The sequence below is a fragment of the Tamandua tetradactyla genome, chromosome 2, assembly GCF_023851605.1.
Source record: "Tamandua tetradactyla isolate mTamTet1 chromosome 2, mTamTet1.pri, whole genome shotgun sequence".
Taxonomy (NCBI): Eukaryota; Metazoa; Chordata; class Mammalia; order Pilosa; family Myrmecophagidae; genus Tamandua; species Tamandua tetradactyla.
This window is the reverse complement of record NC_135328.1, coordinates 168,745,396-168,770,371: the sequence shown is the minus strand read 5'-3', so window position 1 is coordinate 168,770,371 and position 24,976 is coordinate 168,745,396. Positions and strand designations below refer to the sequence as shown.

Below are 24,976 nucleotides of genomic sequence, written 5' to 3'. Positions count from 1 at the left end.
AACTGGTAGACAAACTAAGGTTATTCAGACTTGGGGATGTGGCAGCCATTTTCTCAGAAATGAATGAAGATAACCAACCTGTCACTTCAAGAAAACAACTCACAATACATGTTGCCAATGATAAAATTTGAGCTTTGAAAATGGAAAATTAGCATTTCAGAAAAGTTTTTTCTGCTTTATAGCTTTTCACGACTTAACATTTTTTTCTTTGATGAGATGTGGGGTGATACTAACAAAGGTGAGATTTTGGATTTTATATAATAAAGTGTGTCAAAATGTGATCGTGCTGCATAACTCAAGGAACCACTATTTTCCATATGACCAATGGATAATGTTCTAAAATTAAGCATGGGTAAAAGATCCATTCACAGTGCAAAATTTTAGTAGATTTAAAGTATTTTAATGTAACAAAGTACAAAAAGTTCACTGAAAAGTTTGTTTTTATAATTACATTTTAAAAACATTTTAAAATTGTGGAACATATACAAAAAAGCAATAAATTTCAAAGTATGTTGTAAAAAGTAGTTATAGAACAGATTTCAGGGTTTGGTATGGGTTACTGTTCCACAATTTTAAGTTTTTCCTTCTAACTGCTCCAGGACACTGAAGAGTAAAAGAAATATCAGTGTAATGATTCAGCAGTCATACTCATTTGTTAAATCCTTTCTTCTCTGTTATAACTCCTCCTCCTTCTTTGATCCTTCTCTCAGTCCTTATGGGTATTTGGGCTATACCCATTCTAACTTTTTCATGTTGGAAAGGGCTGTCGATAATATGGAATAGGGGGTGGAACTAGTTAATGTTCTTGAAGAGGCTGACCCTTCTGGATTTCAGGACTTATTTGGCCTAGGAAACTATCTGGATTTTGTAGGTTTCTGGAAAGTAATCTTAGAATGTGAAACTTTTGTACAATCTCAGATAGAGCCCTAGGTATTCTTTAGGGTTAACAGGAATGGTTTTGGTTGGGGTTTGACAAACCATGATAATTAACAATACATTGATAAGGTTTTAAATTCCACATTGCAATTAACCTTAAAGACCACTTGCCAAGTTTCAGTATGTTATATCTGTATTATCTGAAAAGCTATTAAAATATTCCTCCCTTTCCAACTACGTATCTATGTGAGATCAGATTTAATTCATAGACTTCAGCTAAAACACTATAATGTCAAAGATTGAAGAGTCAGATGTGAGAAGTCATCTCCTATTAAGCCAGGATTAAGAGAATGTAGAAATGCAAAGCAGTACTGCTCTTTTTCCCTTTCTTCTTTGGCAACTATAGTTATTTTTCCTTACAAAATGTATTTATATTAACATAACGAGTTTGAGCCAGATTGGTATTAATTCTTCTGGGAATGCTTGATAGAATTCAGTTGTGAAGCCGTCTGGTTCTGGGCTTTTTTTTTGGCTGGGAAATTTCTGATGATCAATTCAATCTCTTTACTTGAATTCATCTGTTGTGGTTTTCTATTTCTTCCAGAGTTAGCATAGGTTGTTTGTGTGTTTCTAGGAATTTGTCCATTACATCTAAGTTGTCTAATTTGTTGGCATACATTGTATTAGCCAGGGTTTTCTAGAGAAACAGAATCAGCAGGATATTTTTATAAAATTTATAAAAATATCTCACGCAACCTTGGGGATGTAGAATCCAAGGTCTGTAGGGCAGGCCACAAGCTGGTAGCTCCAATGAAGGTCCTCAGTGAACTCTCAGCAGAAGCTGACTAGCTGAAGCAGGAAGTGTGATTGTATCTTCTAAATCCTCCTTAAAAGCCTTCCGGTGATTAGATTAAGCATCACTTATGGCAGAAGACACTCCCTTTAGCTGGTTGCAAATGCAGTCAGCTGTGGATGCAGTCAATGTGGTCATGATTTAAGTCCATGAAATGCCCTCACAGCAACAGACTGGGCAGCGCGTGCTGGACCAGACAACCAGGCACCACCACCTGGCCAAGATGACACATGAATGTGACCATGATACCATTGTTCATAGTATCCTCTTATAATCCTTTTTATTTCTGTGTTCTCCCTCTCATACTTGTATCTTTTCTCTTTTTTTCCTTGTCAGTCTAGCTAAGGGTTTGTCAATTTTATTGACCTTCTCAAAGAACCAAGTTTTTTTAAACTTTTTTTTATTGTGAAATATTGCATATTTACAAAAAAGCAGTAAACTTCCAAGTACATTTTAACAAGTAGTTATAGAACAGATTTTAGTTTGGTATGGGTTACAGTTCCATGATTTTTAGTTTAGAACCAATTTTTGCTTTTGTTGAATCTCTCTTGTTTTTTTTATTCTCAGTTTCATTTATTTCTGCTCTACTCTTTATTATTTCTTTCCTTCTGTTTGTTTTGGGATTAGTTTTCTTTTCTTTCTTTTTTTTTTTTAAGTTCCTTTAAGGTGTACAGTTAAGTCTTTGATTTTAGCTCTTTCTTCTTTTTAAATGTAGGCATTTGGGGCTATAAATTTCCCTCTCAGTACTGCTTTCATTGCATCCCCTAAGTTTTGATATGTTGTGTTCTTGTTTTCATTCCTCTCCAGATATTTATTGATTTCTGTTGTTATTTCTTCTGTGACCCATTGATTATTTAAGAGCATGTTGTTTGACCTCCATATATTTGGGAAATTTCCAGTTCTCTTCCTGTTACAGCTTTATTCCATTATGAGCAAAGGGATTGCTTTGTATAATTTCAATCTTTTAAAATTTAAGTCTCAACTTATTTTGTGACCCATTATGTGGTCTGTCCTGGAGAATAATTCATGAGCACTTGAGAAGAATGTATATCCTGCTGTTTTGGTGTGCAGTGTTCTGTACATATCTGTTAGATCTAGTTCATTTATCATATTATTCAAGTTCTCTGTTTCCCATTGATCCTCTGTCTAGGTGTTCTATTAATGAGAGTGGTATGTTGAAGTCTCTTTATTCTTCTTGTGGAGACATCTATTTTTGACTTCTGTATTGCCTGTGTTTTCCCCCTGCATTTTGGGGCACCGTGGTTAGGTTTATACATACTTATGACTGTTATTTCCTCATGGATTGCTGCTTTTATTAGTATATAATGTCCTTCTTTGTCTCATATAACAGCTTTGCATTTAAAATCTATTTTGTCCAATAGTAGTATAGCCACTCTAGCTCTTTTTTGGTTACTGTTTGCATGGAATATCTTCATCCAGTCTTTTACTTTCAGCCTATTTGTGTCCTTAGGTTTAAGGTGAATCTTTTGTAGACCGCATATAGATGGTTATATATTTTTAATCCATTCTGCCAATCTTTGTCTTTTGATTGGGGAGTTTAGTCCATTAACATTCAGTGATTTTACTGTATAGGCAGTACTTACTTCACCTGTGTTTTCCTTTGGTTTTTATATGTCATGTCTTATTTTTGTCTCTCTTTTTACCTTTACTAATAATCTTCATTTCTACACTCTCCTCCAAACCTCTTTGTCCTTTCAGCCAGCAGAACTTCCTTTAGTATTTCTTGTAGGGGAGATCTCCTGTTGACAGACTTTCTCAGTTTCTGTTTATTTGTGAATATTTTAAACTCCCGATAAGTTTTGAATGACAGTTTTTCTGAATAAACAATTCTTGGCTGGCAGGCAGTTTTTGTCTTTCATACCTTAAGTATATCATCTTCTGCCTTCTTGCCCCCATGGTTTCTGATGAGAAATTGGCACTTAACCTTATTGTGTTTCCCTTGCATGTGATGAATCACTTTTTTCTGGCTGCTTTCAGGATTCTTTCCTTATCTTTGGCATTGGACATTCTGATTAGTATGTGTCTTGGAGTTGGTCTATTAGGGTTTATTGTCTGGAAAACATTCTGCTTCTTGAACATGTATATTTATGTCCTTCATAAAAGCTGGGAAATTTTCTGCTGTTATTTCCTCAGATAGTCTTTCTTCCCCCTTTCCCTTCTCTTCCCCTTCTGGGACACCCATAATACATGTGTTTTTGCACTTTGTGCTGTCATTCAAATCCCTGAGACCTTGCTCAAATTTTTCCATTCTTTTAATAACTTCTGTCTGTAAGATTTCAACTGTCCTGTAGTCTTGCAGATTCTTTTTTCTGCCTGTCCCCATCTGCCGCTTTATGCCTCTAGTGTATATTTAATCTCTTCTGTTCTGTCTTCCATTACCATAATTTTTGTTGTGTTTCTTTTTATGTTTTCAAATTCTTTGGGCTCACACATTGTCTTTTTTTTGAAATACAAATATTCTTGACATACAAACATTCTTGACATGGTTACAATCAATGGCTCACAATATCATCACATAGTTGTGTATTCATCACCGTGATCATTTTTTTTTTTTTAGCATTTCCATCTTTCCAGCAAAAGAGAAAAAAGAAAAAATTGGGGTGGTACTATGGTAGCTCAGTGGCAGAATTCTTGCCTGCCATGCTGGAGACCTGGGTTTGATTCCCAGTGCCTGGGAAACAAAACAAAACAAAAAAATTTATATATGCCATCCCCTTACCACTCCCTTACATTGATCACTAGTATTTCAGTTTACTCAATTTATTTTAACCTTTGTTTCCCCTATTATTTATTTATTTATTATCCATATTTTTTACTTGTCTGTCCATACCGAAGGTAAAAGGAGCATCAGACGCAATTTCAAAATCACATAGTCACATTGCAAAAGCTGTTTCATTATACAATCATCTTCAAAAGACATGGCTATTGGAACACAGCTCTACAGTTACAGATACTTCCCTCTAGCCACTCAAATACACCATAAACTAAAAAGGGGATATCTATATAATGTGTAAGAATAACATCCAGGATAACCTCTCAACTCTGTTTGAAATCTCTCAGCCACAGATTCTTTATTTTGTCTCATTTCTCTCTTCTCCCTTTCGGTTGAGAAGGTTTTCTTAATCCCTTGATGCTGAGTCCCAGCTCATTCTAGGTTTTTTTGTTCCATGTTGCAGGAAGGTTTACACCCCTGGGAGTCATGTCCGACATAGAGAAGGGGAGGGCAGTGAGTTTACTTGTTGTGTTGGCTGAGAGAGAGAGGCCACATCTGAGAAACAAAAGAGGTTTCCTGGGGTGACTCTTAGGCCTAATTTTAAATAGGCTTAGCCTACCTATCTTTTGTGGGGATAAATTTCATAGAGACAAACCCCAAGATTGGGGGCTCAGCCTAGTGATTTGGTTGTCCCCACACACATTGTTTTCTTATTTATTTAGCTGTATTTTCTTTCATCATGTTAAATTGATTTAGGAGATTTGTTTGAACATTGTTGATTAGTTCCAAATTCTGTGTCTCCTCTGAAGTTTTAATTTATTCCTATGACCAGGCCATATCTTTCTGTTTCTTAGTGGTATGTAAAATTTTTTGCTGATGTGTAGGCATCTGATTATCTTGATGAGTTTATTCTGGAGGTCAGTTTCTCTCTCTAGGCTAGGGTTTTCTTATTGATTGGCTTTTTTGCTAAGACACTTCTTTGACACTTTATTCAATTTATTATAGATCTTTAGAAAAGGTTGATTTTAACTTATCAGAAATTGTCAGCTCTTATTATGTGATTCTTGTCCAGACTATATGGTACCATTTTTGAGATTGCATTATCTGTGCATTTGTTTCACTCCCAGGAGAAAGCTTCCTTTCCCCTCTTCCTTCTCTGGTAATGTTGATCTGATCTATTTGTTTTTTCTTTTTTCTTTTTAATATATGGAATGCTTCACGAATTTGTATGTCATCCTTGTGCAGGGGCCATGCTAATCTTCTCTGTATCGTTCCAATTTTAGTATATGTGCTACTGAAGCTAGCACTCTATTTAATAGTTTTCTAACACTCCTTTTATTGTTTCTAACTGCATTTGCCTGGAGGGCATATTCTAGGACAAGGGTCACCTTGGTGAGTAAAGTCAGTATATCCCAGTCAAAACAGGACCAGGAATCCACAAACGTGGTATAAATTGGTTCCAAAGTGCCCTGGGGAGGAAACTCAGAAGGACCCCAAACTTCTCTTTGATGGCTTCCCAAATCTGTGCTTTCCTGGCTTACCTGGCAGATGGCACTCTTCAGCCAGCTGTTCTCCACAGTCCTAAGGTGGTACTGTGCCTTCAAGTCTCAACTGACTCTACCATTTTTTGGAGTGGGGTTGAAATAGAGGCTGACAGCTGCTTTTGTCTGGGGGTGGGTTGAAACCTAGCATAGAGCCAGGACCCACCAATTCTAATTTGCTAATCAGAAGCCATGATGGGTGCTCAGCTGTGCTCTCCCACCCCCACTCCATTCTTGGGGAAGAGCTGCCTTTCAGCACACTATTATTTGTGGCTACATGATGGCACTGTGTCTCTAAATTACCCTCATTTCTACCCTTGTTGGGGGCAGGGTTGAAATAGGTGCTGAGGCTGGTTTTTGTCCTGGACTAGTTGAAACTGTAGCTGCCCTCAGAGCTGGGCCCCAGCATTCCCAGCATTCATATTGAATTCAATAGCTGCAGTCTGTCCTTTACCTTGCCCTCCCCCTTCCCCTGTTTTGGGGGAAGAGGACTTCTATTTTCAGTCAGAGACTGGATCCTCGGGCCACCTGCCATGTTAGTGGGGGATGGGTATCAGCCTCTGTTGAGTTCTTCACAACAGTTTATCAGTCTCTTCCTTCCGCTCTCCTCTGGATGGTGGATAGTGCTCTTTTGGCTTCCAGAGCCCCCAAAACTGTTGTTTTAATTAGTTCCTGGTTGTTTACTAGCTATCCTGGAGAAGGAACTGAGTCCTGAAGCTCTATACTCCACCATCTTATCCAGAAACACTTAATCCTTCTACTGCTTTTAATTTTGAAGCAGTAAGGCTGCAAGTGTTTGTTTATTTGACTAACCTTTTAAAAATTGCCTTGATTTCAGTAAGAAATGGACAATTACAGCCATTTTACTATACAGATGATAATATAATCATTAGTAGATATTTGTTATTTATTGGGGACTTAGCATAGTTCTACTTAGTAAGGGCCCTCTGTAAATACTCAGATTATAGCTAATGAATGAAGAGTAAGTGGGGTGGGGGAAATGGGTGGTTTTTTTGGATGCTGAATTAGGGAATTATGCAGGATTCCCTAATTCAGGAATTATGGAGAAGAGTTTGGGTGGATTAGAGATAGAAACACATGTTAAAAGTTCTGTTTTGGTTCAGTTCTATAGATGTTTTTTGCCGCTATCTTAGGATTCTCTAGAGAAATAAAACCAACAGGAGAGATTTGTAAATATGAGATTTATAAAGGTATCTCATGCAACTGTTGGAATGGAAGAGTCCAAAATCTGCAGGGTGGTATGAAGCTGGTGGCTCTGATGAAGAGTCTGGATGAATTCCACAGGAGAGGCATGCTGGCTGAAGAAGCAGTAAAAGAGTCTCTCTTCTTCCTTAAAAGCCTTCAGATGATTGGATTATCTTGTTGTGGGAGACACACCCTAGTTGATTGCAGATGTAATCAGCCACAGATGCAGTGAACTGAACTGATGATTTAATACACCAGCCTTCCAGTTTATCAGCCAGCCACAAAATACCCTTGCAGCAATGGTTAGGCTGTTGCTTGCCTGACCAGACAGCTGGGCTTTATCACTTGGCCAAGTTGACACCAGAACCTGACCATCACAGTCCACCCCTTGTCATCTTGGCAGCTATACACACTACTTTGAAACATGCTTAGTTTCCACATAGAATACAATAACAGACATACGTTTTGCCTAACAGTAGTCAGCTATCCCGCATACAGCTGGAAATGCACTACATCTCTCTAGAATAGGGTGCAAGTCCTTAAGTAACATTCACTCTTAAACATCATATCCTATGATTTAAATACTATAATATGAATGATACAATTTAAATCATATGATAAGAGGAAAACAAGATATTTGCTTATGTACAAATGCAAACGTATTCATAACAAAACAGGGAGGAAATACAGTCACAGTCCTCGTTTCTGTAAGTGGTCATGCGGTCATAGTTCATAATAACTACCTTCTTCTAGTACCCATTCCATGTTCCCTTTAAACTCAGCAAATATTATAGCTGACCATGGTTCTTTGCCAGGTGGGGTGACCCAGATCTTCATTCTTGAAGTTTCTGGGCCATTAGTAGTCCTGCCTGGATGGGGTTGTGCAGTTTTCCATTGATTTCAATCACAGGGCATGGTAGTACTATGAGACATCCTAGGGGATCTTCTGTATTCCAGGAAAACTCTGCTTTGTCTCCATTGTGTAGTTGCAGTCCTATTCCCCCTTGATAGTCAGGCTCAGTTACCCCAGACAGAACAGTAATCCTGTTTTGTGCCTGTTGATTCAGTGGCATGAGAAGCCCAAAGTGGCCCGGTGTCAATGTTAACTTCCAATTCAGTGGAATCGTTGTGTCTCCTGGTAGGAGAATCCTCCTTTTAGAATTAAGACCTGTAGACTATCAGAGCTTAAGGTTTCAGGGAAAGGGAACAAAAATTTCCTAGTGGATCACTAGAGGTGACAGTGAATGCTGCCACTCCCATTTCCACCCCTTGATTCCTGGACCCGTGAATTCTGGCTATGGGAGAAACAGTACTATAGAGTGAACATTGATTCAGAGTATATACAGCCTCCTGGAGAACATTGCACCAGCCCTACAAGGTATTACCACCTAGCTGGCACTATAATTAGGTTTTCAAAAGGCCATTCCACCATTCTATCAACCCAGCCACCTCTGGGTGATGGGGAACATGATAAGACCAGAGAATTCCATGAGCATATACCCATTCCTGCAATTCATTTGCTGTGAAATGGGTTCCTTGATTAGAAGCAAGGCTGTGTGAAATACTATGATGGTGGATAAGGCATTCTTTAAGCCCACAGATGGTAGTTTTTGCAGAAGCATTGCATGCAGGGAAGGCAAACCCATATCTAGAATATGTGTCTATTCCAGTTAAAACCAATCACTGCCCCTCCTGACCATCCAGCCAAACCAGCTCATGAGTCAGTATACAAATACACCTCTGGCCAGTTCTCCTTTCAAGCAAAATGAACAACCAGGTGCACTGCTCCTTTTTGGTCATAGGAGGGGCCAGATGCAACAGCTTAGACCTTAGAAGGGATATCTCAACATACCCACATCACTGGACACCTAGAAATTTCACTGAGATAGAAGGCCTCTTCTATTTTTATTAGATTTATTTTTTTTTAGATTTATTTCCCAGCCTCTGACATGTAAATGCCTTACCAATAAGTCTAGAATAGTTGCTACTTCTTGCTGTCTAGATCCAATCAACATGATATCATCAACATAATGGACCAATGTCATGTCTTGTGGGAGGGAGAAATGATCAAGTTCCCTGCAGACAAGATTGTGACATAAGGCTGGAGAGTTGATATACCCCTGAAGCAGGACAGTGAAAGTATGTTTTGTCTTAGCCAGTTGAATGCAAACTGTTTCTGGTAGTCCTTACTGACAAGAAAAAAAGCATTTGCGAGATCAATAGCTTCATACCAGGTGCCAGGTGATGTGTTGATTTGCCCAAGTAGTGATACCACATCTGGAACAGCACCTGCAATTGGGAGTTACCACCTGCTTTAAGTTTACGATAATTCACTATTATCCTCCAAGTCCCATCTGTTTTCTGCACAGGCCAAATAAGAGAGTTGAATGGGGATGTGGTGGGAGTCACTACCTCTGCATCTTTCAAGTCCTTAAGAGCGGCACTAATCTCTGCAATCCCTCTAGGAATACTGTGGTGCTTTTTTCCTTTTTTTTTTGACATGGGCAGGCACCAGGAATCGAACCCGAGTTTCTGGCATGGCAGGTGAGAACTCTGCCTGCTGAGCCACCATGGCCCACCCACAGTAGTGCCTTTGATTCACTATTTTTCTAGGTAGGGGCAGTTCTAGTGGCTTCCACTTGGCCTTTCCTTACTACAATAGTCCTCACTCCATGAGCCAGAGAACCACTGTGGGGATTCTGCCAGTTGCTGAGTATGTCGATTCCAATTAAGCATTCTGGAACTGGGGAAATGAACACAGAATGGGTCTGGGGACCCAGTGGACCCACTGTGAAACACCTGCGCTAAAACCCCATCAATCACCTGACCTCCATGAGCACCTACTCTGACTGGTGGACCAGAGTGACGTTTTGGGTCTTCTGGAATCAGTGTCACTTCTGAGCCAGTGTCTAATAATCCCCCCCCAAATTTGATCATTTCCTTCTCCCCAATGCACAGTCATCCTGGTAAAAGGCCATAGGTCTCCTTGGGGAAGGCTGGAGGAAGGTTAACAATGTAAATTTTGGGTTGGGAATTGATTAAGGGGCCTTGACTTTGTTTTTGTAATTCAAGTTAGACTTCTGTTCACTTGACCTAGAATTCTTCTTATTCAGCTCAAACAAGACTTTTGTAGACTGCCCATCTATTTTACTTCTAGGTACCCCATAATCTACTAGCCAATGCCACAAGTCTCTGCGACTCAGAATCTTTTGACTGCTGCTTTGGGTCTGCTGTCCATTCTGGTGGCCATGCCTACCTCGTCTGGGGTGATTAACTGTAGCCAAATGGCTTCTGCCAACTCGGGATCCGATCATCCCCATTGTGTTTAAGGATTGCAGCTCAGTGACAGCAGTTCCCACAGTAATATCTGACCTACAGAAAAGGGTGACTACAGAGCTATTGAGGGATAATGGAGCTAGTCTCATGAATTTATTTCTCAAGGTTCTGGTGAAAGATGTGTCCTTTGGACTCCTCAGGTATATAAGCAGCTCTTTCATGATAAATCCACTCTAACATTTCTATCTGTCTAAGCCTCTGGATCCCCTCAACTACATTATCCCAGGGTAGTCTGGCATTTTGACCTCAGATAATATCAGCCACCTTTTGATCCATGTTTCAGCCAACCATCCAAACAAACTGTTAGTGCCCTTTTTAACCCTTCAAGCTACAACATTGCAGATTCGCTGCTTAGTGGGCCCATATCAATAAATTCAGCTTGATCTAACTTTATATTCCTTCCACTATTATCCCACACCCTTAATATCAATTCCCGCATAGATTAGGGGAACTCACGCAGTTCTTTTGGAGTATAGCATATCTCCTCATGGATCACACTTTGTACATTACCTTTTGGGGCCTATTATGACTTTAGTTATAGGTCTTGAAGAAAAGAGAGATGGTGGGGGTGGGTCATGAAAAAAAAAATGGAAGTATCTTTCAAGCCAATTACCTCAAGGCATTCCATTGCAGTTACATCTGGTAAAACAGGATTACTTGCTTCAAATAGAGGAATGAGGGCTGTTTCCCCAGGAGGCTGTAACCCTGTGGTTACAGGGTTAGCAAGCATTGAAGGGTTAATCTTGTTAGGTGGAGGTTGGATGGCAGACTCCTCTGAGGCTGAAGGCCAGGAAGTTGTTTCCTCAAGGCAGGCTGGAGGTCCATTACATGTCTGTCTAGCAAAGGCTTAGCAGATTCCAGGGATCCTGTCTCCCCATCGCCATCAATATCAAGCCATATATCACCATCCCATGTTTCAGGATCCCATTCTTTCCCAATCAAAGCCCTTAATTTAAAAGCAGACACCCTGCAAGGTTGAGATTTTAGATTATGTTGTAAATCTGCTACACACACAATGAGGCTTTGTGTCTGGTTTTCAGAGATCCGAAGTCTGCGACCACAAGAAATAAGATTTTCTTTCAGGGCACACATGGAAACTTTTACATCATTCATACAGTGCTTAAGGTGCAAAGTTGAAGCCTTCAGCTCATTGCTTTCCCTCATCACTGTATCCAGCATATCTAACAACAACCAGCCAACATTATTAAACCTCTTAATTTCACCAAACTCCATAAAGGTGTCAAAAACACTCTCACCCAGAGCCTTCTCTCATATAGCATACAATAAGCAGTATCTAACAGTGATATTTTGAGTATCTCTTTTGCCAATTCACCCCATGGACTGTCAGTGCCATCTTAATTACTGGAAACAGAGTCATTAGTGTCAATGAGTCTAGTCAGAGTAGAAAACCAATTGTAAAAGCCCATTTTTAAGCACTCCCAGTACCAAGCTTTTAGGGTTGTCTAGAAAAACATAACTAACAGGACTAATCTATAAAAAAGATTTATAAAGGTGTAACGTGCAACCTTGGGAATGGAAGAGTCCAAAATCTTCAGGGAGGCTATGAAGCTGTTGGCTCCAATGATGGATCTGGATGAGCTCCATAGGAGAGGCTCACTGGCTGAAGAAGCAGTGAAAGAATCTCCTTTCTTAAAAGCCTTTAGCTGACTGGATTATCTTGTTTTGGGAGGCATGCCTTTGTTGATCGTGGGTATAATCAGCCAAAGATGCAATCAACTAACTGATGCTTTAATAACTAGCCTTCAGATTTGTCAGCCAGCCACAAAATATCCTTGCAGCAATGGTCAGGCCAGTGCTTGCCTCACCAGACAACTGGGCATCATCACTTGGCCAAGTTGACACCAGAACCCAGCCATCAGAGCCACAGTACAATAATGTGTTTCATTTATGTTATCTCTATACAGTACTCAAATTGTGGGTTGTGTGACCCATTATTAAGTTCTGAAATCAATTTAGAAGATTGTCTCTAGCATTAAAAACAAAATTGAAATAGAATAGAAAATACTGTGTCAATATAGTAAGGATATTTCATGAATTTTTTTTTTTGCTTTAGTTATGTATATGTATATACTGGATTGTGTTGTAAAATGTAACTGATTGTGGTTTGCAGTGAAAATAGAGTTTGATAGCGTTAGCATGACCACTGATCAGCAAGCTTCAAGTTCAGTAGATTTACTTCCTTTATGTTTCTTTATTAAATCTACCTATTTCTTTGCATCCTATTTGCTGCTCTTTTAATTACCTCTCACTTGGTTTATTTCAGCATCATTCCAATCGGTGTCACTGCCTTTAGCCTTCCTTTCATTCATTTCTGTACATTGCATAAAGAATGCTCTAAAATGCACGTCTTCTCATCCTGTTGTCTTTTTGAAAAATCCACTGTCATCAGGATAAAGTCCAGACTTCTTAGCACAGTATATAAGGCCCCTTCAACTTTTGGCTCTAGAGCCAGACTTTCTGAAGTTTTAGCTCCATCACTTATTAGCTGTGGGACTTTGGGTAAGTTACTTTCTTTCTCTATGCCCAGTTTTCTTATCTGTAAAGCAATGATAATGATAATATATCTATTTGTATTGTTGTGAGGGTTGAATGAATCAGTCCTTCTGAAGTGCATATAGTCATATAGCCAAATGTGTAACATATAGTAAGTGCCCAGTAAATATTAATTATCATCATTTCATCCTAAGTTACTTTTCTGTCCTTATCACTTATCATTTTCTACCTTATACCTTAACCTCTACCATACTAAATTATTTTGCCACTCCTGTATGTGCCATTTTCTCTCCTTTCTAGACCATTCTAGAATTTCCTTCTCTTTCTTTTGGTTAACTCCTTCTCATTCTTTTTTTTTCTTCAAGTTATCATTTGATTATTTAAAAAAAATATTTTTATTGTAAACAGCAAACAAACATGCAAACATTCTTGACATGGTTGCAATCACTGGTTCACAATATTATTACATAGTTATGTATTCATCACCATGATCTTTTTTTAACATTTGCATCTCTCCAGCAAAAGAAAGAAAAAACTCATGCATGCCATATCCCTTACCACTCCCTTTCATTGACCACTAGTATTTCTTTTTTTATTGATTCATTAATTTTTTATAAAAATATAGCAACAAACACAAACATTCTTAACTTATGATCATTCCGTTCTACATATATAATCAGTAATTAACGATATCACATAGTTGCATATTCATCATCGTGATCATTTCTCAGAACATTTGCATCAATTCAGGAAAAGAAATAAAAAGACAACAGAAAAAAATTCATACATACCATACCCCCTACCCCTCCCCTTCACTGATCACCAGCACTTCAATCTAAATTTATTTTAACATTTGTTCCCCCTATATTTATTTTTATTCTGTATGTTTTACTCGTCTGTTGATAAGGTAAATAAAAGGGGCATCAGACACAAGGCTTTCACAATCACACAGTCACACTGTGAAAGCTGTGTCATTATATAATCATCTTCAAGAAACATGGCCACTTTAACACAGCTCTACATTTTTGGGCAGTTCCCTCCAGCTTCTCCATTACATCTTGACTAACAAGGTGATATCAATTTAGTGTGTAAGAATGACCTCCAGGATAACCTCTTGACTCTATTTGGAATCCCTCAACCATTGACACTTTATTTTGTCTCATTTCACCCCTCCCCCTCTTGGTTGAGAAGGCTTTCTCCATCTCTTGATGCTGAGCCTCAGCTCATTCTAGGATCTCTCTCCCACGTTGCCAGGAAGGTCCATATCCCTGGGAGTCATGTCCCATGTAGACGGGGAGAAGGCAGTGAGTTTGCTTGTTGTGTTGGCTGGAGAGAGAGGCCACATCTGAGCAACAAAAGAGGTTCTCTTGGGTGACCACTAGTATTTCAGTCTACTCAATTTGTTTTAACCTTTGTTCCCTTTATTATTTGTTTATTTCTTATCCATATTTTTTACTCATCTGTCCATACCATAGATAAAAGGAGAATTAGACACCAGGTTTTCACAATTACACAGTCACATTGCAAAAGCTATATCATTATACAATCATCTTCAAGAAACATGGCGACTGGAACACAGCTCTACAGTTTCAGTCACTTCCCTCTAGCCACTGTAATACACCATAAACTAAAAATGGGATATCTATATAATGTGTAAGAATAACCTCCAGGATAACTTCATGAGTCTTTGAAATCTCTCAGCCATTGACACTTTATTTTGTCTCATTTCTTTCTTCCTCCTTTTGGTCGAGAAGGTTTTCTCAATCCCTTGATGCTGAGTCCCAGCTCATTTTAAGATCTGTGTCCCACATTGTCCGGGAGGTTTACACTGCTGGTAGTCATGTCCCACATAGAGATGGGGAGGGCAGTGAGTTTGCTTGCCGTGTTGGCTGAGAGAGAGAGATAGGCCATTTCTGAGCAATAAAAGAGGTTTCCTGGGGGTGACTCTGAGGCCTAATTTTAAGTAGGCTTAGCCTGTCCTTTGCAGGGATAAGTTTCATAGGGGCAAACCCCAAGATTGATTTGGCAACACCAAGATTGAAAGGCAAAACTTGGTCTATTGATTTGGTTGTCCCCACTGCTTATGAGAATATCAGGAATTCTCCAAATGGGAAAGATGAATTCCCCACCTTTTCCCCCATTCCCCCAATGGGACTTTGCAAATGCTCCTTTTTTCACTGTTCAAATCACTCTAGAATTTATCAGGGCATCACACTAACCTGAATAAACCAATCCTACTCATTCTTAATGACTTAATTTAAATGTTAGTTCCTCTGGGAAGCCTTTCTTGCTTCCCTCCAAGACTGGGTAGTTGTTTCTCCCAAAACATTCTGCATATATGACACTATCATATGGTTACATTAGACTGGAAGCACCTTGATATTATATTACTTATTATCAGAGTACACGAATATGATGGGTGTTCAATGTATCTTTGTTTTAATGAATGGATTAATGTATTTTTGTTTTAATGAATGGATTAATGTATTTTGGTGATGCTGATTGGGAAAACTCTAACTATACTTGTTTCTGTTTATTATGTCCTGTATTTCTAGTTCAGGAAGCCTGGAAAAGAGACTGTAAGCGATTACCCTGACTTGGCAAAAGAAGCAGGTAATATAGAACCTTTACATCTTGCAAGATTCATAGTTTATTTTTTAGCCTGCCTTGATTCCATGAGTGAAGCAACCTTTGTAACCACAAAAGGAAACCCAGTCAAGGGAGAAGAACCTATATGGAGAATTTCCGAATGGTTCACTGGAAAGGCGAAAGGGAAAGAGCTTGGTTATTCTTAGCAGCTGTATAGCCAGAGCAGACCATGGCTTGTGATTATATGCTATATATATTTTTTTTTTTCTTTTTTTTGAGAGCAATGTCAAGTGGTAGTGCTTGATGCATTCTTTGATTATTTAAGACTCAAGGATTGGTACTTTCAATAAAGATTTTGTTTGGAGGGGAAAGAAAGAGCTGTGGGCTCGAGTGGAAGAGCTTGAAGGAGAGCTACAGATAGAATTTTGAAGGTGGGTGGGATTTGACTAGTATGGTGGTGAGGATTTGGGGGAGGTGGCATTCATATCGGCCTTTCTATGGTCCTAAGGCATTTTACTCACACCTCTGTAGTAGTACTTCTTAAAACTTTTTAAAATTTTGAAACAATTTTAAACCTACAAGACAGTTGAAAAAATAATCCAGAACCGACACAGGGAACTCTGACATAGCCTCCACCCACATATACAGGTCCACCAACCTTTTACATTATGCTACATTTTGCCATATCATTTTATCTGTCCATCTATCCATCTGTCTATCTATATCTTTCTTTCTAGTCTGTCTACCTACCTACCTGTTTTCTGAACATGAGAGTAGGTTTTATACATCACGTTCCTTAAACACTTAATACTTCTATGTACATTTTCTTAGAACAAAGATATTCACTTATATAACCACCTTAAGTATAGCTATCAAGTTCAAGCAATTTAACATTGATATAAAGTTTAAAGTCTCTATTCCAGTTTTTTCATATATCCCAGTAACGTCCTTTTGGGCCTTTTCTCCTCCATTATTAGTTTCAGTCCAGGATCATGTTTTGCATTTAATTTCATATTCTTTTTTTCTCTCTCTCTTTCATGTTTAGTTTAGTAACATACATACAACCTACATTTTCCCCTTTAAACCACATTCAGATATATAATTCAGTGCTGTTAATTATATTCACAATGTTGTGCTATCACCTCCATCATCCATTACCAAAACTCTTCCATCACCCCAAACAGAATTTCTGTACCAATTAAGCATTCCCTCCCCATTCCCTATATACCCCCTGGCCCCTGGAAACCTGTATTCTAGTTTCTGATTCTGTGGATATAGTTACTCTAATTATTGCATATCAGTGAGCTCATTCAATATCTGCCCTTTTTTGTCTGGCTTATTTCGCTCAACATGATGTCTTCATGGTTCATCCATGTTGCTGCATGTTTCAGAACTTTTTTCCTTTTCACAGCTGTATATATTCCATTGTATGTATATACACATTTTGCTTATCCAGTGGCCTTTGATTTTGCATGCTATCCAAATGTTTGTTGAAACAGTAGAGGGATCTGTGACAGAGAAAGACAGGATTATTGAAAGGGATGATTTGATCCCACTCTGTGTTCACCTCAGGAGTTACAAAATTAATCTCTTCCTTTCCTGGAAAAGGAATAATTACACTAAAAAATGTATTAAATACCTATATGGTGGTCCTCCCTTCACTTCGATGAGCCAACATAGAGGATTATTTTTCTGTCACTAGGCTAATGTGTGACTAGGCTAAAATGCATCCAGGTGATGCAGTTTGTTACTTTTCATTCTAGTGAGTGTTAGTACTATTAAGCAAAGGGCTCTGCAAATACCTGTGCGTATCATTTAATGCATAGTCTGGAACCTAAAGAGAGAAGAGTCCACAGGTGGTGGGGTCCCTGTTCTCTAGGCATTTTTCACGGATATATACTTGGGCCAGACTGCAGCTGACTAAACTGTGGATCTCCATTCTAGCAGAGAGATCCAACCTTTCATTTGTGGGTTTATTTTTTTGTTAATATTCTAGAAAGAAAAGTATGAGAACTTTGCATGGTGGAAATAAATATTTTAGACACAGGGCCAAGCTGTCTAGGCTTAAGTGCCATTTGTTTAGAGGAGTGCTGGGAAATACTGCTTCCCAGCATATAGAGACCTTGGGAGCTCCTTGGTTCCGTAAGGAATTTTTAGGCACTGCCTCTTTTCTGGAAGCCCCCTGGTCCTGGATGGGTCATTGCCAGGCAATCCAAAAAGAATTTTCTGTGGTTGTTCATCAAACGTTTCTTGTCTCCACGAGTAACCAATGCATGTATATGTAGATTTTATTTCCACTCTTATTCAACTCAATATTTAGATATAACTATACAGGTAATCAGGTATCTGTCCCCCCAAATGAAGATTAATGGGATTTGATTAATTGCTGTTGGTTCTCAGGGTGGACACTGTTTGCTTAATGTTTATTTTTTGTGTTGATAGCTACATAATTACCCACATTCTCCTGACTGATGTCTCTAAACCGTTTCTCCCTTTCTTGGAAGCGGGATATGTTTTGATTCAGTACTATCTATATATTTTTGTTCCATTTATTTTATTTAATTAAAAATTTTGCGGTTTCTCAAAATCTCAAAATGATATTTTGGATGATAAGATAGTATGTTGAGGTGAAGTTATGAAATTTGAAACATGGGAATTCACTAGTAATAGGAAGCCCAGCTTGATTGATTCAGCATGCTGATTAATATTCCTTTCTTTTGCAAACAGCATTGGGACAGTAAACTCTATTTAATAAAGAAACTTTCATGTAGAATAAACTTTTAAAATTTAACTTTGCTTTTGAAAATACCCCCTTCATTCTGATTATGTAAGGGAATGAGAAGTGCAAAAGGATGACTCTACTCAGCTAAAGCAATTTCAGACTCCATCAGTTACATTTAGTTAAATATTTATTCAAGCACAACTTGTGAGGAAATACTGAAATTCTATAAATAGTTTTATACTCTGCACTCGCTAGACTCATTTACAGATTGGCGTTAAAACATGGAGCTCAGTTTCTTAGAGCAGAGATCTTAAGTTGTAATTCTCCAAACTGGTTATAGGAAGGAATTCTATTTTCTTTCCCATTATTTCCTAAATGTATAGTATGAGGAGGACCACAACCAGTAGAGTTGTGTCATCTCACATTATTCAGGCACTTAAACTCTTTGCACATTTCTCCATTCTCCTTTCCCTTAAAGAAAGGTTGGGGGACCCTTTGCATCTAAATGCAAATGATATCATTTGAGTGATATAGTGATACCATGTAACTCTTTGAAACTGTTTCAGGTAGTCAGTTAACTTTTGTACTTTCTTTGTTCTCTCATCCCTTTAACATTTTTATTTAGTAGTTATTTTATCTGAAAGCATATGCAAAAGATCTTAGGTTAGGTGAAAATGTTCAACAAATAGTTATTACTGAATGTGTCTTGTAGGAACAGTAAGGCGAATTCACAGATAGAAAGTAAGTAGACAATCAGAGGTACAGTGTATCCTTAGCATTTAGAAGAGGGGTGGCATATATGCTAAACCTTATACTTTTTTATAAAGTCATTCTTTCTCCCTGGTTGTAAGAGCAATACATGTGTTTTGTTGAAACACAGAATTATATAATGACAAAAACATAATTCTGCAACCCAAACTTAGTTGTATTAACATTTTTGGTGTATTCTACTTTAGTGTTTTTTCCTGTGGCTATATGAGATCATATTCTTTATGTAGTTTTGTATTCTGATTTTTAAAACTTATTTTATTATAAGAATTTCTGTGACTTAAAACTGTTTAAAGAACATTTTTACTTGTTGCATAGTATTTCATTGTATTTATGCCATAATTTGTTGCACATTTAGGTTGTTCCCAATTTTTTGGTATTTTAGAAGAATAATAGTGAACATTTTAATAAATGTTTGTTTCATCTCTGATTTTTCTTTTTTTCTTTTTTTGACATGTGCAGGCACTGGGAGTTGAACCCACGTCTCTGACATGGCAGACGAGAACTCTGCCTGCTGAGCCACCGTGGCCTGCCCTCTGATTATTTTTTAATACAGAGCCTAGAAGTAGAATCATTGAATCAGTGAATAGAAACATTTTTAAGGTTCTTGACAAATTATTTTCCAAAATGTTTATACTCTTAGATTCTTCCTAGCAGCATATGAGAACATCATATCACCATTATTATAAATAAAACGCTTGCTTCTTGATAATATGCTAATATTCTAACACCTCATTATCTGACCAAACCTATCTTATAATAAATTCTTAAGTTAAAAATAAATTCAAGGGAGTATGAGGGTAGTTCAGTGGTATAATTTTCACCTGCCATGCAGGAGACCTGGGTTCAATTCATGGCCTATGCACTTCCCAGAACAAACAAACAAAGAAACCAACAAAAAGAAACAAACAAAAAATGCAACAAATGGAGCTGCAATAATGGGGTATTCATATAGAAAAGAATGAAATGTGACTCTGCCATACAGCATAGAAAAAGTTTTTTAAAATAAATAAATAAATAAATTCAAAGTAATACATATGGTATTAACTCATATGGCTAAGAATTCTGTTCCCCTGGGGCAACTTCTCTTAACTGTTTTTGGTTTTAGTTCTTATGTGGTTATCTCCATTCTCTAAATGCTTTTTCCACCATGCTCTATTGCATTTTTTTTATTTATTAATTTTAGACCTCTTTCTTCTTCACAATAATGACATTTTATCTAAATTTTACTCTCTAGGTATAGGAAAGTGTTATAGAGCTAAGACAAGAATCTTGTTAATAAGGAACTTTTAAGACTCTTAGCATTTAAGATATTTATAGTTAGGTGTACTGTTAGGACAGAAAGTAGTAAGAATCTTAAAGGGGATATGGTTAAGTGATGCAGTAGCTCAGAGAAAGAAATGATTACTCCTGAAAGGAGAGAGCAGATAAGATTTGATGAAAGGTTTGACATTTGAATTGAGCATAGACTATATAGATAGAGACGTACTTCTTAAACTTTGAGGAAACTCTCAACTTAATTTTTGATCACCTAAACCAAATATTGGAAGAGCTTTTTGATAAAATCTTTTTGTTCTTATAGGTGAGAAGGCTTTAGCTGATGCAAAGATCCCTTATTCATTAGTGGAACAAGCATGTGTTGGCTATGTTTATGGTAAGTGATAAATTATATAGTCTAAAAATTATTCACCTAAATCTAGCAGCAACTATATAAACAGTGCTTTAACCCCCAAAACTCAGAATTCAAATCTTCTTCTCTTCCTTTATAGGTTTCCCTATGTGACAGCCTAGTTTAATTTTTTTGCCATTATTGTATTGCCAAAACAGGACATAAATATTTTTTCTTTCTTTTCATCTAAGGGTAGCTACTATTCAGGAGAATATAATTTTGTTCTTTGCTATCTGAAAATTTGGATATATTAACTTCTTTGCATTTACTCTTTTCATTAAAAATTTTTTCTGATTAGAAAATAATATATACTAATTGTAAAAAAAAAACAAAGTAGGAAAACAGTAAAGAATTTCCTGTAATCCTATCATCCAGAGATTACCACCATTCATTTTTTTTAGTGTATATCTTTAAATGTACATATTTGTGTATGAATACTCATGTACTCATAATTTTCTGTTAAAGAAAATAGGGTCCTAATATATGTATTTTTTTGTAACCTGCATTTCTATTTTTTACTGTATTTCTATTACTTACTATATTGAACATTTTCCAGGCCATTGCCTTCTTTTATAGTATCATTAATAGTTTTTCAAATAAGTTTTTTAAAATTAATAATATATTAACATAGTTCAAAAAATATATACTTTCTATATAGTAGAAAATCTCACTCTTATTCCTCATTCCCTGCTTCATGGTTCCCTTTCCTTAGGCAACCCATTTTACCAATTTTTTAATGCATTTTTCGATAAGTAATTTAAGCATGTACAAAAGACTATATATGGTTAATATGATATCCCCCTTCCCTTTGCTTTTGTTATGTACCTGGTAGCTTAACATATCAGTATACTGTATCTTGATTTTTTTTTCTTACTTAATATTTCTTAGGGACTATTCCAAATTGGATTGTAAGGAGCTTTCTTGGTCTTTTTTATGACTGTGTATTGTTCCTGTGTATAGAGGTATTATAGTTTATTTAGTCAATCCCCTTTTAATGGGCATTTAGGTTGTTCCCAGCCTTTTACAGCATTTTTAATTATTGCAAGGTATTCTAGTCTTGTGGATCTACTATGATTTACTTTGTAGTAGTATTAGTAGACTGTTCTTGGACAGGATGCCACTTTAAATTATATCTAATTTTTAGTTATCAAAAGCTATAGAAAACATTACTGTATATGAATCCTTGTGCATATCCATGATTACTTCCTTATGATCTCAAGATATCAAGGGAATTCTAGAAGTAAAATTTATTAGATCAAAGGAATGCAGATCTTATGAAACTTATTTCTGTAACGGGGAAGCTAAGCCTACCTATGATTCTGCCTAAGAGTCACTTCCAGAAAACCTCTGTTGTTGCTCAGAGGTGGTCTCCCTCGCTCTAAGCCCTCAACTCTGCAAGTAAAATCATTACCCTTCTGCCTATACGGGACATGACGTCCAGGGATGAGCTTGGTCCTGGCATTGTGGGATTAACAATACCTTCTTTTTTTTTTTTTAAACTTTTTAAAAATTAATTTAAAAAAATTAACAAACAAAACATTTAGATATCATTCCATTCTACATATACAATCAGTAATTCTTAATATCATCACATAGTTGCATATTCATCATTTCTTAGTACATTTGCATCGATTTAGAAAAAGAAATAAAAAGACAGCAAAAAAAGAAATAAAATGATAATAGAGAAAAAAAAGACTACATACCATACCCCTTACCCCTCGCTTTCATTTACCACTAGCATTTCAAACCGAATTTATTTTAACATTTGTTCCCCCTATTATTTATTTTTATTCCATATGTTCTACTCTTCTGTTGATATAGTAGCTAAAAGGAGCATCAGACATAAGGTTTTCACATTCACAAAGTCTCATTGTGAAAGCTATATCATTGTTCAATCATCATCAAGAAACATGGCTACTGGAACACAGCACTACATTTTCAGGCAATTCCCTCCAGCCTCTCCACTACATCTTGAACTAACAATACCTTCTTGACCAAAGAGGGAAAAAGAAATGTAACAATATAAGGTTTCAGTGACTAATGGATTTCAAATAGAGTTGAGAGGCTATTCTGGACATTACTCTTAGGCAAACTTCACCTAGATAGTGCAGATTGCTCTGGTATGCCAAGCCCCAACCAACAGTATTCCTGAAAACCCTAAAGAATACCCAGGGCTTTATCTGAGAATCCATAAAAGTTTCACTCACTAAGTTTATTTTTCAGAAATCTAAAACCTCCAGATTCCAGAAAAAGCCTCAAAACCCAGAGTTACCAGTCTCTAAGAACATCAACCAGTTGCATCCTTACCCATAATGTTGATGCCCCTTTTAAACATGAAGAAATTAGAATGGTCATTGCCTAAATATCCCTAAAGATTGGGAGAATGATCAAATGAGAAGGGGGAGTTATAGCAGAGAAGATAGGATTTGACTAATGAATATGACTACTGAATCATTATATTAATATTTCTTTCTGGTCTTCGATATATTAGAGCAGTTAGAAGGAAAACCTGAAATTGTGGAACTATAACCCATACCATACTTTGAAATTTTTTCTTTGACTATTTGTTAAAATATACTTTGAAGTATATCACTTTTTTGCATATATTTTATGTTCCACAATTAAAAATGTTTTTAAAAAATGTAGAATGTGGGGTACAAGGGTAGTTCAGTGGTAGAATTCTTGCCTGCCATGTGGGAGACCAGGGTTCAATACCGGTCCATGCAGTTCCCAAAAAACAAACAAGCAAAACAAACAAATAAAACAAAAATTCAACAAATGGTGCTGCAATAATGGGATAACTCACATGGAAAAAATAGTGAAATACGACCCTGCCATACAGCATAAAAAAAAAAAACACCACAGAATGTATTTTCAAAAAGGAGATGCTGAACACTTGCTGTTTGTTCCGAAGACTCCTGAAGAGCCTGTGCCTTCAGATATTTCAATCACACAGCTGCCCCATTCCCACCTTGGTGGTCAGGGAGTCAAAAATGTATACTCAAATCACTATTTTTCTGGAATGCCCTGACATGCAGAATCTTTTTTATTATTTTATTGTTACTATTATTATTGAATATAAAGTAATATGTCGTATGATATAACATATACAAAGCAAAGAAAGGAAAAACCAATAGTTTTCAAAGCACTCTTCAACAAGTATTTCAACGCACTCTTCAACAAGTACATGCAGAATCTTTTAAACTTTTTGAAGTTGGGGATCTTTATATGAAAAAAAAACTCATAGCATTTTAATCAGTTGGTGAAGTTTTAAAACTGTATATCTAACAGTCAAGTCCTTCTTTATCCTAGCCCTTTGACAGATTGAATTGTTTGCTGTTTCCTGATCATTTCTTTGCTTTCCTACCTCTGTATTATATAAAGTATACGTGTATTTGTTTTCAGACTTTTTTATATTTGTGAGATAAATGATACTGAATGCTTAAACTGTTCCTGAGTAAGATGTCAATAGGTATTTATTGTTCTGTCCGTGTTGTATGTTAAGCAAAGGCATTATACTGAAAAAATCATAATGTTGTATCATATCGCACAGCAGCTCCATTATTCCCAAGGTGCAAGTATTAATTTTTTTTTTCTTTCTATGCAGGTGATTCTACCTGTGGGCAGAGAGCTATCTATCACAGTTTGGGACTGACTGGAATTCCTATAATCAATGTCAACAATAACTGTTCTACTGGTTCTACTGCTTTATTTACAGCTCGGCAGCTGATTCAAGGAGGTGAGGAGTGCTTATTTGTCTAGTGTGCTTTAATGAATATGGAGTCGTCGTCCCCTTTAATCATTTCTCCACATGGTCATCAGAGGTATTGCTTTTTAAGTACTTATTTTTGAGAGCACCCTTATTGAGATATAGTTAATATACCATAAAATTTACCCTTTTTAAGTGTAAAATTCAGTGTTTTTTAGTTTATTTATAGAGCTATGTAACCATCACCAATATCTAATTGTAGAACATTTTCATCACCCCACAAAGAAGGCACATACCCTTTAGCGGTTACTCCCCATTCTCTATGTTAAGCAACTAATCTACTTTCTGTCTCTATGGATTTACTTATTCTGAATATTTTATATAAACAGAATCATACAAAATATGGCCTTTTGTGTCTGTCTTATTTTGCTTAGCATAATGTTTTTAAGGTCCATCCAA

General features: G+C 37.0%; 1 protein-coding gene and 1 non-coding gene across 2 annotated transcripts in view; one reads left to right on the top strand and one right to left on the bottom strand.

Moving 5' to 3' along the window:
* Window positions 1-24,976, top strand: part of SCP2 (sterol carrier protein 2) — a 177,072-nt gene that overhangs the window by 14,744 nt on the left and 137,352 nt on the right. The window contains exons 2-4 of the mRNA XM_077149616.1: window positions 15,616-15,673; window positions 20,722-20,793; window positions 24,416-24,547. Of these exons, the coding sequence (XP_077005731.1) occupies window positions 15,616-15,673; window positions 20,722-20,793; window positions 24,416-24,547 (262 nt within the window). The remainder of the gene's footprint in view (window positions 1-15,615; window positions 15,674-20,721; window positions 20,794-24,415; window positions 24,548-24,976) is intronic.
* On the bottom strand, window positions 5,664-5,770 carry LOC143675152 (U6 spliceosomal RNA). The gene has a single exon (XR_013171396.1). It is a non-coding gene; the product is annotated as a U6 spliceosomal RNA (small nuclear RNA).